Consider the following 16,825-nt stretch of genomic DNA (forward strand, 5'->3'; position numbering starts at 1 on the left):
TGAAAATTCCCTGCAACAAATGTTTATTATTTAATGAGTCTGGCTAAGTTTAATAGAGTAGTGAGAGCTCACTTTGGGAGTGGATTAGGAATTCACATTGTAGTTTATTATCATTATAATTATTAATCATTTGCTGTGTGTTTGTTGTCAGAGGGGAGCATGAGATCGACACTGAAACGTCACCAACCAGGTGCAGTAACTAGTGATGGAAACCCACTGGAATTTGAGCATCCCCAATTTAAAACACATGAACAGGCAAATCACATACCCTTTCCAAGGACTATTTTAAAATCCCAATAACTTCAATTAACAGCTCAGTTGCCCAGAAAGAAACAAAATACTTTACCTGAGAATTCTTTGCCAGATAAGAGATGTATCGTCTGCGGTTCACACCCTGGAGCTCCTTTACCGCCTCAGCAGGCATTGACTTAGAAAATCCAAGGCCGCTCCAAGTATCCGTAGGCGTCCTCACCTCTGTGACCACGGGTTTTCTTTGCATAGCTGAATACAAAAAGGGGAAATAATTACAGTAAAATGGGCCAAGAATTTTTTTTGCTGAGTTAAGAAATAAGCATGCTTAAAAAGGTGCAAGAAAATGAGCATCCATGCAAAAATTGTATAGCTGTTTTTGACAGACTCGTTCCACCAAGGGTGCAAAGCACTAATTTCTATTTGCACTGTTACTTTAACAAGGAGGGATGGCAGAAGCAGGCTACCCTTGCGGTATGCGCATTCCTGTTCCAGTATGTTCATTGTGCTAAAATGGCAGCACAGGGAGGGTTTTTTATCTGAGAAACTGAAACAAAAAACAATGGTTTATCGTCACTACAGGAGGACAAAGCCAAAATGGCAGTTGGGTAGGACATGCCTTCCCTGCTCTTCCGCCTGCCAGCGGCCAAAAGATGATCATCGAGCATGGCTGACCTCAAAAGTCAGAAATCGATCGGAGAACAGGGAAGTACCCAGAAACATTGGCCTGCTACAACTGACCTCGGACTGTGCTGCTTGCCTGGAGTGACAGGAGCTGTCCGGTATGCAAGATGGCGGCTGCCTATGGGTTGCCACCTGGACGGTTCTCTCCCCACACCACTGGTATTCTGCTGTCCCGGTCGGTACAAAAATAAGCAAAAACCCCTAACGTCGGTATTTTTAGCCCTTATCTGTACATACTTCAAACAGCAAATAAAAATAGAAAAAACTTTAAATATGTTCCAGAGCTACGTTAACAATCCCTGCCTAATAATTAAAGTTAACACAGGCAGTGTTCATTACAAATTAATACATTCGATTTTGTTCATAGTTCTATTTGGTACCGAGTCTAGGCATTTGCACACTCTTAAAACTATAACAAATGCTCTGTGTTTTTCTTTAGGAAAGGTGGCAAATGTTACAAGGAAAAATGGGATACATTATATAAAGACCATTACAGATCTGAGGCCTCAGACCTCCATGTGAAGCTTTCAGGTTAGAGACAGTTTTAGGCCCCTGTAAGAACACAGACCTCTGCACAGAAGCAGTGATGTGATGAATAACAATGTGCAGTAATAAACAGGTCACATCACAAGTTAAATGTCATGTAACATCTTGTGGATAGTTTGCTGAGCTGCTGCCCGTAAATAGATCATATTTCCCGTCAGTCTCCAGAGCTGTGGTTAGTGCAGATCTCACAAAAATAGGACACCACAATCTCCATCTGTAAGAGGGATCAGTCAAGATACATCAATCATGTAAGAGCTCACTTCTTCATTGTGATCTGTGGTCTATCACACCACCTGTCTTGATACCTACACAGGATATGACAAGCCTGGCCTGAACACATACATAGGATGGATGACGAGGTGCACGTCCGGCCTTGGAACATAATGACGCACGTGCCTGCTTCCACAGAAACCACAGCTTCACACTTAACTGGCTAGATGGCTTGGTGAAAGAAACCACGTGCAAAAAGGTCAGATAAGCTTGGCTAATAAGCGTGAGCAGGATATAACCATGCGCTGCGCAGTTAGATAAATATATTTTTGCTCCGCTTAAATTCCAAGAACCGAGACCCGCGTAGGGGGATTCCACACTCAGCATGTGAGGCTAGGCCCACCTACATGAGCTTCTGTTTCTGAGAAATTGCTACATCTACTGATGCTATTTTGTATGTCTTGTGTAAACATTGCTTATGTCAGCAATTACCTTGTAACATTTTCCTTTGTGGTTTGGGGGAATAAATAGCGCTGTTTTGAGCTGTACTTCAGACTTCAGGTTGCATCTCCATAGAGGTGAACTGATCACTCCTGTAGTGACTGATCTTCACTGCAATAGTTTAATAAACCCATATTGCCTTGTCAACGTGTTTTCTTGGTGTTTGTTCAACAGATTTTCCCTCCAACACAATCCTAGCTACACTGTAAACTTGGTCGGGGAGCGTTAAGCAGACCTATGGCTAAGCAGCCTGTTAGCAGAGTATGGGCACTCCATTGGAATGCAACTTACCAGTGAGACACTAGCTCAAATGGAACTGTGAGGTGGGGGGCAGCCTGATTACCCTCCCCCCATCTGTGGTGCAGGGGTGTAGAAGAGAAGCTGCTGGAGACTCAAAGAGGAATCACTCAAGAAATCGAGTTGTTCGATAATAGTATGGCAGTAAGTGGTATGCTTGCTACATCCCACCATGACTGTAAGTGCCTAGTTTTGCTCTATGTACTGTTTGAGGCACTAGAGAGGTGCTAGAGTGTGACAGATCTGCGCAAAAGGATATATAGCATTCATTTTGGGAGCATGACAGCTTGAACCAATTTTGCTCATTGAGTGTGGTGGGGCATGAACCACCGCCCCATTGAACTTCTTGCTTGAGGATTAGCCCATAGCCCCCACCCACCTAACATAGCATGGGAGGGGCATGACTAGAATCACATACTTGGCCCTGTAGGGTCCGAGCGGACTGTGTAGAGGCGAGCGCTCTGCTCTTCAAGTACTATGCCGGATTTGAGAAGCAGGGACTGATGAGCTCTGAAACAGTGTTTGATTGGTTCAGATGCTCCATCCATCACCACCCCCTTTTGTACCGCTTTGTTCGCCATAAGTTGGCAGGGTATGCTCAGACGTGAGTCCCTTGCGCACTTTGCCACAGGATTCAAGCAAGCCTGGCTGAAGACGGCTGTAATGCCAGAAACCGGTCCTAGGAAGCTTGAATCCGGTCCAGGGAAGGCATGACTTGGCAGTTCGGGCTGGACTGTTCCCATGAGGCACAGGGTCAGACTAATTTGCATATGGCCATGTCTGAACTGGGGTGGCAGAGTGGGCTAAAGAACAGTGATGGATTAAACCCAGATCTGTTGACTGGGTGTGAGTGTTTGATTGGTTCAGATGCTCCATCCATCACCACCCCCTTTTGTACCGCTTTATGAGCCCTGAAACAAAGCGGCTCCCAGGCCTATATTGGACGAGGGGTGTCTGGCTCAGAGCTACCTCCCAACCTGCAGGACCCAGACTAATAGACTATGGGGATGTTCGGTGATGGATGACCACCGCAATAGTATGAGTCATGACCACACATTAAATATTCAAGGGTACTCCCAAGGTTTTACCCCAGTACTGGTAGAATATTGTTGGCGTGGGCAATCTTACAACTGTCACTCTATAATTGCCTTCGGGTACAACAAAAAGGACGCTAACTTTCACCACATGCACACCACATCAGCGCAATAAAAACTTGAGGCTGCTCCAAGGGATCAGCTCCAGCAGTAGGAGAGGGATGACATCTCACCTTCAGAGACACTTGGGATGAAGACCCCCTCGTAAAATCCTTCCTAGAATATTCATTCACTGCACTCAGAGATGATTTACAGACAGTGAAGCAAGACTTTACAAAATAGCCCAGAGAAGTCAAACAAGAGATGATGGACATAGACACTAGAGTCTCGGAAGATACTAGTGCGGCGTGGAAAGTAGTTGTTGTAATGTTGCATCAAGAGATACTCTTGACATATGGACCTTCAGTCTCAAGCAGAAGATTTGGAAAAATGCTCCAGAGATAATATTTAAGAATACGGGGGGATCCTTCCAAAGCGGAAGGCTCTAACATGCTCCTGTATGTGCAGAAACTGTTTCAGCATATTTCTCCCGTAGTACATACCAGTGAAATTGAGATTAACAGAGAACACAGATTCAGGAGATCCGTGGCCAAGAGAAAGCAAGCGCCAGACGTAGCATGCAATCATCATTTCACAGTGAAGGAGGACATTCTCCTGTCAGCACTAACAATTAATTAATTTCAATTAGTTAATTAACAAATAATTATGTTAATTGCTTAATTAATTTTAGGTGTGTGTTGTGTTGTTTATATGTGTAAATTGTGTGAAGGGTGGTAAGTAATTACATTTGTTATTGATTATTTATTAAATACTTTAAAATTATTTACCATTAATTAATTAGTAATTATTAATTGTAATTGTGCAATTAATTTTAGGTGTGCGTTTTGGTGTTAATATGTGTAAATGGTGTGAAAGGTGGTAAGCAAATAATGTTGTATTGATTAATTAATAAATATTAATACATTAATTTTCATTAATTAATTAGAAATTATCAATTTTATTGTGTCATTAATTGTAGGTGTGTGTTGTGGATTTTATAGTGTTAAATGATGGGTAAATATTTTTTTATTTTCTTTGTTAATAATAATATATTTAAAATGATATATTAATTATGTTAATTTTGGAAATTTAATTTAATTAAAATGTTGATTGTTTTGTTTTTTATTGTTTTGTGATCCTGCGCTTTCCCTACTTTTGCACTCATTGGAGTGGCAATAGTAATTTTTACCCCTGCGCTATCCAGCGCTTTCCCTACTGTTGCACTCACTGGAGTGGGAATAGTAATTTTTACCCCTACGCTATCCAGCGCTTTCCCTACTGTTGCACTCACTGTCGTGGGAATAGTAATTTTTACCCCTTCGCTATCCAACGTTTTAACTACTAATGTTTTTATTTTGTTATTAAATGTTTGTATTATTTTTCTTTAAATAGTTTAATGTGTTAATTAAATATAGAATATTTTATTTTTATTCATTTATATGTGTTTATTTTATTGTTATATAATTAAAAAAGTTTATAAATTCAATAAAGAGTATAGTTAATAAAATGTATTTAAGTACATCTATGTATATGTACACTTTTTTGTGTTTATATTTAATAAATTAAGTTTATTTGTTATAATTATTTAAAATATATATTAACATTAATTTATTTGGTTAATAATATTAATATTATTTAACCTATTTATTTTTTAAAGTCTATATTTTTCACATATATACTTTTTACATCGATATTTTTGAGACAATATTACTGTACTTACCTGTTTAAGTATAGGGATTCGATATTTTTGTAATCGATATTTTTACATCGATATTTTTTTCATCAATATTTATGTAATCAATATTTTAACATGGAACCGTGAGCAGAGGGCATGCCCATGCCAAACATCTTTCACTTGGCAAAAAAGTGAGCAGTTCTTCCAAAAAAAGCCGACTGGATCATTCCATCATGGTGCCAAAAAGGAAAGCGGCATTGGCTAGTCTACAGTGACCCAATGCCCACCTGAAGACATGAAAGATCGAATGGAGAGAGCTGGGAGCACTTAGCGTAAACGTTTGGATGGGGAAAGCAGGAGAGTGCCTGTGTGGGGGTGCTGGTGAGTGGGGATGCTGGCCACAAGTCATCTTGAATCCGCAGGTCTCCGACCGAGATGCCTTTTCATTCAAAGTATTTCCACCATTGGGTGGACCTGGACTCTATACCATCACTGGTTTGACACTTAGGGTCATATTTACGAATTTAATGGTGCAGGGCAGCACAGCAAGCCACCTTACTGCACTGCCCTGCGTCACAGGGAAAGGGCAGTAATGCACCGTATTTATCCAATACGGTTCATTCCTGTCCTTTCCCCTTGCGCTGGTGCCATTTTGTCAGCCCAAAAACAACGCAGGCACCCTTGCACCATAGTGTGGGGATGCCTCCGTTGCATGCAGGATTGTTTGTGTGCAGGACTGGGCACCTTCCTGCCCAAAAACAATCCTGAGTGGCTTTTTCTTCTTTCTATGTGTGCTGCAGAATGCAGGAAAAAACGAGGGAAAATAAAGATATTTCTCCTTGTTACACCTCACCTGGGTAGGCTTAAGATTTTTACGCATTCCCAGGTTTACAAGTCCTTGAAAATCTGGGAATGCATCAAAAATAATGGGAGTTGCGTGTGAACACCCACTGCAAAGCCCTTGGAACGCCTCCCTTGTGGAAAGTAAGGCAGCACAGCAATTTGCACTGCATTACTTACTTCCAATTTTTTAAGCCATTCAAAGCCATGCAAAGTGACTTTGCATGGCTTCATAAATCTGCCTTAGAGGCATGCATCACGCATGTACCACTTTGCATGGTGCAATCGTGACGCAAGCATCTCATAATTATACACCTTAGTCAGTGCTTAATTTGTAAAACAATAAGTGCCAGGGCTCTAGTAAGGAGGCCAATGCAGCTTGCCCCACACCTGGCCCATTGCCATGCTGCCAATGATAGTAGCAACACAACTACTAACCATCACACTCCTACAAGTGTGACAATTCGGAATATTACAGGCCCTCAAAGCTATATGAATGGTTTGGGCGGCAGGCAATAGTCATTTTTAATGTACATTGAATTAATAATTAACTGTTATTGTGGTCATCTCTAAATTAGCCACACAGTGCCACCTTGTGGCAGATTGTCAAGAGCGCGGGCGTTAACAATTAAGTGCCGGTGCCGAGAACCAGGAACCACTGGCTCAAATTAGGCACTGCCCTTAGTCCTCTTTACTTGTTTCAATGTTTGACTTGTTTGCTGGAGGGGGAATTTGATTCATCGAGATGTCAATTGATGATGAAACAAATGAGATGGACCCATTTATACAGAGGTCAAATCTCCAGGGACAGCATGAGAGAAAGCCTCTGGTCAGCATATATTGCTGAAGGTTAGACTTGCACATGGGGCTAGTTCAAATGGGCAATTTCAATTTTAGGGGATTAAACAACCCAAGGAAATGCCAAGCAGTGTTGTCTATGCCTCCAGAGACTAATTGTGACATCTGCCTGATTCAGGAGACCCACCTTATAGTCAAAGATTGGCATAGTTTCCAAACCAAGTGGTTCCCCAGGCAAAACTTCTCCTTGGGTCCTACAAAATAAATGAGGAGGTAGATGTACAGAAATCTCTTCCAGATACACTGGCAAAGTGGGGGACAGGATGTGTGAAATTCGAGAGAAAGTTTTGGCTCTTAGGTGAAGGGTGAAGGTGAGGGATTCATAGTGGCTAGTTTATACGCCCCTTTTACAGGTTAACAACCATTTCTGACCCTGTCATTAGAAGACATTCTTCAGAACCCCGATATAAAGGTATTAATTGGGTGTGGGACCTTAACATCATAATGAGTAATGAGCAAAGGAGGTTGGGACAGATCGTCAGGTGCTCTTACAATAAAGGAACTGGAATGGATAAAAGATGTAGGCTTGATAGATATCTGGAGGAAACTCAATCCCACCGGTTCAGATGATACCTATTTTTCGACAACGCATAAAATGTACGTCCAACTCAATCACTTTCTGGAGACACAGACATTACTTGAGGAAAGAGTGACCATCGATATCCACCATATAGCAATGTCTGATAATGCACCACTCCCCATAGACATAGGCTTATCAGAAGTTCAATGGATGTTAGGTCGCTGGGTGCTAAGGGATGCTCTCCTAGGGAAGACAACCGTTGAAACTGCAATCCCATGCCTTATATCAGAAAATGATACAGGGGAGTTCTCTCACACAACATTGTGGGATACTTTAAAAGCTGTGCTTCAGCTGGAGTTGACAGCCATTGCAGCCAATTACATTAAGGAAAAGAGAGACCAACACTTCAAACTCAAGCTGGCAGTCAAAAATTAAGAACAGAGGCTTAAGCGTACCAGTGTCCCCAGGATCTTGGGGTCCCTAACGGCAGCCTGAGCCAGATTGACCTCTTCCAGGCAATTGCATAAACCCACAAGCTAATTTCCGTAGCTTCCCAAATACCAAAGCAGACTCATTAGATGCACTGATTACAAAGATGGAGGTCATATCTGCTACAGCTGGACTAAAACCTAATAAGTTGCCAAAACCCGAAGGGTACACACCCTATTTTTCCAAAACATTTTGTCATAGGCTGGCTCCGATCCTCACTGACCTTTATAACTCGTTCTTAGAAAGGGGCTCTCTGACACCTACCATGCTTAACGCCACAATCACAGTGATACCAAAACCAGTAAAGACCACTCCCAATGAGGCTCATACCGGCCCATCTTGATTATCAATGTTGATGCCAAACTGTTCATGAGCATAATGGCTTAACCCCTACATGCAGGGCTTGATTGACCCTGACCAATTCCTCTTCATCCAGAAAGACGATGCTCAGACAATTCTACCAGACTCATTCATCTGTCCATAGGGCGATCCCTGGTGCTGTCCTGCTAACTGTTGGCGTGGAAAAAGAGTTTGAGAGGGCCAGTTGCCCTAACTTATGGTGCAATAACATAGCAATGTGTGAATTAATGATATATAGCTTTGATTATAAATATCAGTGATTTTTTGACAAAAACAATAGGTCTGATTTATATATGTTGATTTGTTGACCCCTAGATTAATCGCACTCTAGCGTTCCCTGGTATGGTCCGTCCCTGTTAGCACTGCCAAATGCCATTTCTCTGGGCTGATTAGTTTCAAATTTTGAACATAGTTAGAGGTCTAACTATTACCTGACGAAGGGCTCGTTGGCCAAAATGCATTGGGATGGAGTAAAGGAAAGAGGATTGTATTGAACAATATAATGGATTTACTTATGATTGCTGATACCAAGCAATGAGATGAACTAAATCAAAGAAAGACATGTAATTATTGAAACACCTTCTATTGACTGAAAAAGACCCTGTGTTTCATCTATGTTCAAAATTTGAAAACTAATCAACCCAGAGAAATGGGGATTTGGAAGTGCTAAGGGGAACGGACCCTACCAGGGAACGCTACATTGCGATTGGACATTACACTCTCTGGTCAGAGTGTAATACCCCTTGAGCACTCTAGAAACGGAGTACATTGAATATCACAGAAAAAAAGTTTTGCATGTTGTCGTACTAGATAAAGCCACTGCAACGTCTGAAATAACTTCATTAATGACATTTGCCAAACATATATATATGTTCATTGAAACAAAAAAGTTAAATGGGCGCTATATATAGGTGAAAATATCAGTTAAAAAGTACCATTTGAATGAACAAAACCACTGAAATTCACCATTTATGGTTATCTCAAATGAATATATACTTTTACTTCGCATGTGTTATATCACATGCCTTTATGACGCAGTCGTTACAACGACCGCGTTGTTACAACAAAAACTATAACATCACAAGTCATTTCAACGACTTGCTGTAGGGGGCACGCTGGACTTAGGAATAGTATAATTTACTATTCCTACTCCAGTTTGTGCAACAGCAGGGAAGGTGTAGATTCTAAATCCAACACCAGTGTGCCCCCTACAGCAAGTCGTTGAAACGACTTGCGATGTAATGGTGCGCGTTGTAACAACGCGGTCATTGTAACAACCACGTTGTAAAGGCTTGCGATGCAACGCATGCTTTGTTATGGCTGTTTCCCTCTCATGTAACTATAATTAGTACCGTAAGGCAGCTTTGCCTTGCACACCGGCCTTGCACAGTTTTGACATCAATGATTTATTCACAAATATTGCAGTGATATCAATGATGCCATAGAACATGTCATGAGCGATGCAATACACACAAATCAGCATTTATTCTGTTTTCCAAATCAGGTTTCCTCCCTGGAGACTTTGAATGAACACTGATTGGTGGAAGAGGAATATAAAAGAGCGGGTTAGAAACCAGTTAAAACAGCAGACTTGGAATAACATTACATATACTGGAGCAACTTGGTGTTTTATCTCATATTCTAGAAGTTTTCAATAAACAAAGATCGATACTAGAAGAAGGATGGGCGCACAATATGGAATTTAAAGTCATATGATTATCATGAAATTATAAGGTAACATAATATTATTCATTCTATAGGGCAGAATTGAAGAAATGTAGGGGTCTCAAAACGTATACTATGTATATGATGTAAAATCAATGAAGCAATTATAATGGTCAAAATGGGAACATTGGGTTCTATGTTTTGGAACTAGCAACTGTATTGCTTTCAACTCATGAATGAGCATGTCTTTTTGTTTTTTAGATTGGATAGAGGTAGGGAGTCTGAACAAATATATTCATAGTGACTGATTTAAAACTTATGTTATGGCATGTGAAAAAACGATTATTGACTGGCTTGTTTTTAATTTAGAGCTCTGATTATGTGTAGGATGAAACGCGTTGGCTGGATAAATTGGATAATGTACCTTTGTGTTGAAAAATTGGATTGAATAATAAATTCAGAATTGGCTTTCCAAACAAGACTCTCATGGGATTTTCTTTGTTGGATACACAGAGAATGGACAATATATGAGCTCATTAATTGGAACGCTATCATTATTTTGATGAATCACACGCTCCTTTTGTATAGTTTGTAGTTACTGTTGGTGGCCCAGTGCCAGTGGGACCACGTAAAGTAGGGCGTGATCAGAACTTTGAGGATAAGTATCCCAGAACAGACACTTGTGCACACTTTGCTTGCCACCCTCACCGCCAGTTTGTGTATAATTGATAGTTTAAACGTAATGTGTACAAAAGAAGCTTGGATGATGTAATCTGTGATGTCATCAATAATGTCATTCGAGATTTCATCAGTGATGTCATAAATGATGTCATAGAAAATGGCATCAGTGGTGTAATATGTGAGGTCATAAGCAATGCATGGTGGGGCGCAAGTTATAGTTAACGCTGCTACCTATAACTGGAGGATTTCTGTGTTTGAGTTGAAAATGTTACTGTTGTCCTAATTATAATGTTCACACCACAACCTGGGCTTCTTTGGGAATTCACAAGGGCATATTATCAAGCCCCTTATCGCAGCTTTAGCTGCAGTTTCCTGCCGCTAAAGCGGAGATAATGTTATCGCCGTTCTTGATAATTTGGCCCTTAATTTGTGGCTTTTATTGACTTCTTGAATATTCTAGGAACTGTTTAGGATTATGAATTCATTGATATGAAAACAATGGATATGAAACTTTAGAAGAGCAGAAAATTCTGACTTCTGAACACTGAGTTGATTTAATGTTAAATTTACAATAGTATAACATGCTATCCATTTTGACAGAGATGATGACTCTGAATTTCAAAAGATGTGGATGAACTAGATGGATGACAAAGTCTTAAATAGTTTTACACTCACTGCAAAAATTTCTGAATTGAATCTGAGATGGTTAATAATTATTTTCATTTACCAGTCACTTACTCACTATGCATCCATCTCTTTTCCTTCTCGGTTTCACATAATCTCTCCAACCCCATTCCCATGTGTGTTATTTATAGATACTGATTAACCGCTTCTGTGCTCATGACAGCTCCACGCTGTCATGAGCCACAGGCGGCGTGTGCTCATGACGGCGTGGAGCCGCCATCCAACTGCCGCTCTGCCCGCGCGGCACTAATTCCCCGTCTGTGCAGGCGAATTAGTGAGTGGGCTGGGCCACGCCGGCTCCACACCGTCATGGGCACACACTGCCCGTGACTCATGACGGCGTGGAGCCGTCATGAGCAAGGGAGCTCCGTATTCGCACCCGCCCCCCTCCCCCTCCCCCCCCTCTGCGCCACGGCCGAATTTGAGCCGCGGCGAAGGGGTTAAAAATCTATGGCACGTTTGTTTGATTTTTATTGCAGTTTTATTTTATGAATCACTTGTTACAGTGAATCATTTTTTTCAAAAATGAAATAGACAAAATCCCTGTATGCTTTCTGTTCATATTATGTAAAACCATTTGATCATAACTGATTTTAGGATTGACTGTTTGCAGCCCACAAATCTAAGAACAATACTGTCATAAATGCGGCAACATACCAATGATGAATACTGGAATGAATAGAATATATAACATGTTTTTACCTTTGTTTGCTAAAAGCTTCTTTCTCTCATAGTCCTAGGAAAAAAATGCATATATTAATTTACCAAAACTTTACTCATAGACGGCATCATTCACAAAGGATTTTAGATGAGTAAATATATTTTACACCTGACTTAGATGTAAATCACTCAGGTATTTCCTGGGGGAAGGCAAATTTACACATTAAAAAATTCTTTGTACTTCAGGTCTAAACGTTGAGTTGAGTGTATTTGCTTTTAGTTAATTAAACCCATTTATTTTAAAACAGTTGATATTATTAATATACGTACAGACCAAGTACATAAACAATGTAGGTGCTTCAATTCAGAAGTAAGTCCAAAATAGCTAAAGATTGCGAAACACGTCATTGGCAACCTTAAAGTTGATGGCCAGTTTGTCCACACGGACATATGGTACTGTATCAAGTTTATATCTAATCCTGAGATGCATTTGAATTCTTTGTGCAAAATGCAAAGTTCTCTAAGTGTAAATATTAATGTTAAATTGCTGTTCATGTTATATCGCCTCCCGCTCTTTTCACTGATGTGCTGTGTCTGAGGGTACATTCATCCATAAGATGTGGGGATATGCTGCAGCAAAAGCATACTGGACTCAAATTCTGGCCTGTTTGAGCCAAGTAATGAGTTTACCCTTTTCATGGGAACCGAGGTTGATCCTCCTCCATATATATATATATGGCGGAATTTGAGGATGACTGATACACAACCATCTTTCTCTGGCTAGGCCTGACTGTGGCTAAAAGGGATATTGCATGCCACTATAAAGATACCACACTGCCCCAAGTCGGAGAGTGGATGCAGGGCTCAGACTGGTGCCTGAATAGAGGATGCCCGGGGATGCCTCACAAATATGTAAAAAATCTGGTAGCAGTGGGCAAACTACAGAGAGGGCATCACTGTGCGACCTGATGCACACGGATCCGGACTAGATCCGGAAATTCAGACTTATGGTGGTCTGAACCACTGACACTGTGTCTCGTATTACTTTGGGACTTACCTCCTTCTATGGTGAGGGAACCTGCAGGCGGTCTGTGGGTGGGTGTTATGCAAGAAGCATTGCGCCTTGTTGTTGTACGTTTATCACTTTGCATGGCGCTGCATTATTTTGTTGCTGTCAAAACCTTTACAAAAAAATCCTCAATAAAATGTGTTTTCAAAAACAAAAATTGCTGTTAATTTAAAATACATTTGAGATACGCCTAGAAAGACAGACCCCTATGAACCCAGGTTGACAGGGATAGACCATCCATATGCTGGAGAACTAGGATTTACCTGTACTTGTTAGTTCAACCCTAGTTAAAAAAACAGCATCAATAAGACATGACTTCCAGCAGCACCTCTAATACCCTATCAGCATGAATAATTTATTTGATAAATCTGGTGACCACTTGAGTATAATTGCCTTGCAGACAGAAGATGATGGCTTGTTGGCAGGTGCCTATGCTGTGTTAATTAAAGGTGGTTCATAACCGTAATCTGTGCTCACTGAGTAAGGCAGAACATGTACTATGTGGGCAGAGGTTTCCTTTTGGTCATTACAGAGCCGGCATTCTTTGTTGATTGGCTTTACCACCCATTTTGGCAGACAATCAAGGGAGTCTGAAGCGTAATTGCATCAATCTAATTATGTAATATGCTGCAAAGGTTGCTGATAGGTAGATCTGTGGCCGCAATTTATCTGCTGCAAGGGCATCCCGTTTTGCCATTTTATTGAGGAGTTTCTCAAAGCAGTCATATGACAGATCTTGGTCCAACAGAGCATTTGCTCCCAATGAGGTCAACTCAGTTGCCATATGTATGCCATCAATGGGTCCTTTATGTTGGCAAGACCTAGTTGCACCTTCTCCCAGTTGTAAAGTTTAAGGGTGAAATTTGGAGCATGGCGTAATTTTTAAAACATTTTTATTAACATTGCTCAAACAAAAGACCATTCTTTACATGATTTAGATATAGTCTCACATGGTACAGCTTTGACATTACCGCTATTGCACAAGGGATATACAGGGAATCGTATACGTACAATGGCTTCAAAGACACAAGTTAACCATCAACAACATCAATAGACCAAAGGCGAAAAGGCCCATCCACTAATCCCCCGCAATTCTTATATCCGAACATGACTTACGTGTCCTATTCATCCCCCAGCCTTTCTCGGTATCGGTGCCATGGATGCCATATTTTCTCCCGCTTTTTCACACAGCCCCTACTTTTGTACACTCTTTCTTTGCCACCAGTCCAGATCCCTTTCCCACTCTCTCAACGGTGGCGGAGAAGGCGCTCCCCACCTCCTCGCAATGTTTCTTTTAGCAATTCCTGCTGCCAAGGCTGGCCATACTCCCACATGTCTAGGCCAGTCAAGGTCTCCCTTAACCATCAGAAGTAGCCATTTGGCGTCCATTGGGACGGTCATTCCAGATACCCACAACATCACTTCTGTGACCTTCTACCAGAAACGGGCAATCTCCTGGCATTCCCATAGGATATGAAAAAAAGATCCCTCTCGTTGACAACCCCTAAAACATAGCGGTGTGTGAGTTTTACCTCATTTATATAAGTGTGTATGTGAGTAGTGAGTAGGGTGCAGAATCTTAAGTTGCACCAATCTAAATCTTGCCTGGATTGCAATTTCCCTTGGCCTTTGTATTGCCTCTAGCCAATCTTCATCCTCTATACTCCCAAGATCAGCAGATCAGGACGCACGCAGGGTAACCAAGGGGTCTGGCACATTATTTATTAACTTGCGATATATTGTAGATGTCCCCTTTCCGGGGATGGGGTCTAGTAGTAACCTATCTTCCAGAGAGGAGTGGCCAGGAACAGGGGTACCTTGTTGCCACAGGGCATGCATCAATCTTAGTTAATGATATCTCTGTGATTGATTTAGATTGTACTCCTGCCTTAGAACCTCAAAGGCTATAGGGGCCTTTTCCTTCCACACGTTACCCAAGCCCTCGATTCCTATCAGTTTCCACCTTTTCCTTGTGTGGCTACTTCTTTCAGTGTGTACCCTGATCACAATGGAGTCCGGCTGGTCAATATCTCCGTCCAGCCCAGGAATTTATATGCCTCTCTCCAGCACCTCACCAATGCACCAGTGTACGTCGGCCATTCCGATCAAGCCTTTCTGGAGTACAAGAGTGGTTCGCAGTTTCCACTTGGCATGTTGGCTCTGTCCACTCTATAGGCTGGCTCATGCGCATCAGAGTACACCCAGTCATTTATGACAAGCAACTGCGAGGCCCAGTAGTAGAGTCGAACGTGCGGAACCACCAATCCCCCATCGTACACTCCCATTTGTAATTCACAGAGCACTATCCTGGGAGAACCACCCTGCCACAGAAGTGTTCCAACTTCCTGTGCTATCTTTTTAAAAACTGCTGAGGGAACTGAACAGGTGGTATTTTGGAGGACGTACAGGCGGCGTGGCTGGGCCATCATTTTAAACAGGGCCGCTCTGCCCATTAGAGACAATGGGAGGGCACGCCAGTGAAGTACGTCAGCACTCAGCCAATTTATCTGGGGCTCCAGGTTCTTCCTCAGGAATGTCTCATGATCCCTTACTATGTATATGCTTAGGTACTTAAATCCCTCCTCGACCACTGGGGCCACACATCGTGTCGGTATTCTCGGTGGAGGACCTGATAGTGGAAAGATTACTGATTTTGTCCAATTAATCATGTATCCTGAGCAGCACCTGAACAATTAAAAAATGTCATCGAGTGGTACGGCCTTGCTAGGTACAGGAGGATGTAATCTGCATATAGCGAGATTTGCTCCTCCCACCCCCCAGGTCCCTCCATGCCCCAAATTATTGGGTCCCTCCAAATCCTGTGTGCCAACGGCTCTAGTGCAAGGGCGAACAACAGTTGGGACAGAGGACATCCCTGTCTGGTGCCTCTCCGCAGCTGAAAGGGTCTGGACAGCGCCCCATTAACCCGCACACGAGCCAGCGGTTCCCTGTAAAGCAGCTTCACCCAGTTACAGAAGTGAGGGCCGAAGTCCAACTTACACAATACCATGAACAAGTAGGGTCACTCTATACTTTCAAACGCCATTGACGTGTCTAGGGCCATCAATGCTGTCTGCTGAAAAGCTGGATCCCGCGTCATGTGGAGCACTCCGCACAGTCTCCGAAGATTGTGGTGGGTGCTCCTATTTGGCATAAATCCCGATTGGTCCACGTGTGTAATCTCTGAGATGACAGGCACCAGCCTGTTTGCCAGAACCTTGGCCAGCACGTTTGCTTCTAAGTTAATCAAGGAAATTGGGCGATATGAGGCACATTGGTCAGGGGGCTTCCCCTCCTTATGTATTACCACTACTGTGGCTGCCCACTGGTCTGCCGGAAACTGACCTTGGTCTCGCACCTCGAGCAACAAATCCCGTAATGGTGGTATTATTATGGAAGCCTGACATTTGTAATATCTCGATAGGGAGTCCGTCAGGACCCACTGCCTTCCCTGAATGGAGAAGTCCCAGGGCCCCCTGCAATTCCTCTTCTGTGAGGTCAGCCTCAAGGGCCTCACTCACCTCTTCAGTTAGCGTGGGTAAGAAAAAGTCTCTAAGAAGTTCCTCACCATCGCTTTCGGATCTAGTGCACACTGGTGCATAAACATCCTCCAGGTGTGCTGCAAATGTTTCTGCTATATCAATACTCATTGTTTTCAGCACCCCTTCCTTGTCACGCACCTGTCACCCATGATAGCTCTCTAA

General features: G+C 42.2%; 1 protein-coding gene across 1 annotated transcript in view; it reads right to left on the reverse strand.

Annotated features, from left to right (window-relative positions):
• Window positions 1–16,825, reverse strand: part of LOC144767042 (protein bicaudal C homolog 1-A-like) — a 195,406-nt gene that overhangs the window by 41,042 nt on the left and 137,539 nt on the right. The window contains exons 14-15 of the mRNA XM_078650679.1: window positions 12,095–12,128; window positions 347–501 (exon numbers count right to left, since the gene is read on the reverse strand). Coding sequence (XP_078506805.1) covers window positions 347–501; window positions 12,095–12,128 — 189 coding nt within the window. The remainder of the gene's footprint in view (window positions 1–346; window positions 502–12,094; window positions 12,129–16,825) is intronic.

The sequence above is a fragment of the Lissotriton helveticus genome, chromosome 7 (assembly GCF_964261635.1).
Source record: "Lissotriton helveticus chromosome 7, aLisHel1.1, whole genome shotgun sequence".
Taxonomy (NCBI): domain Eukaryota; kingdom Metazoa; phylum Chordata; class Amphibia; order Caudata; family Salamandridae; genus Lissotriton; species Lissotriton helveticus.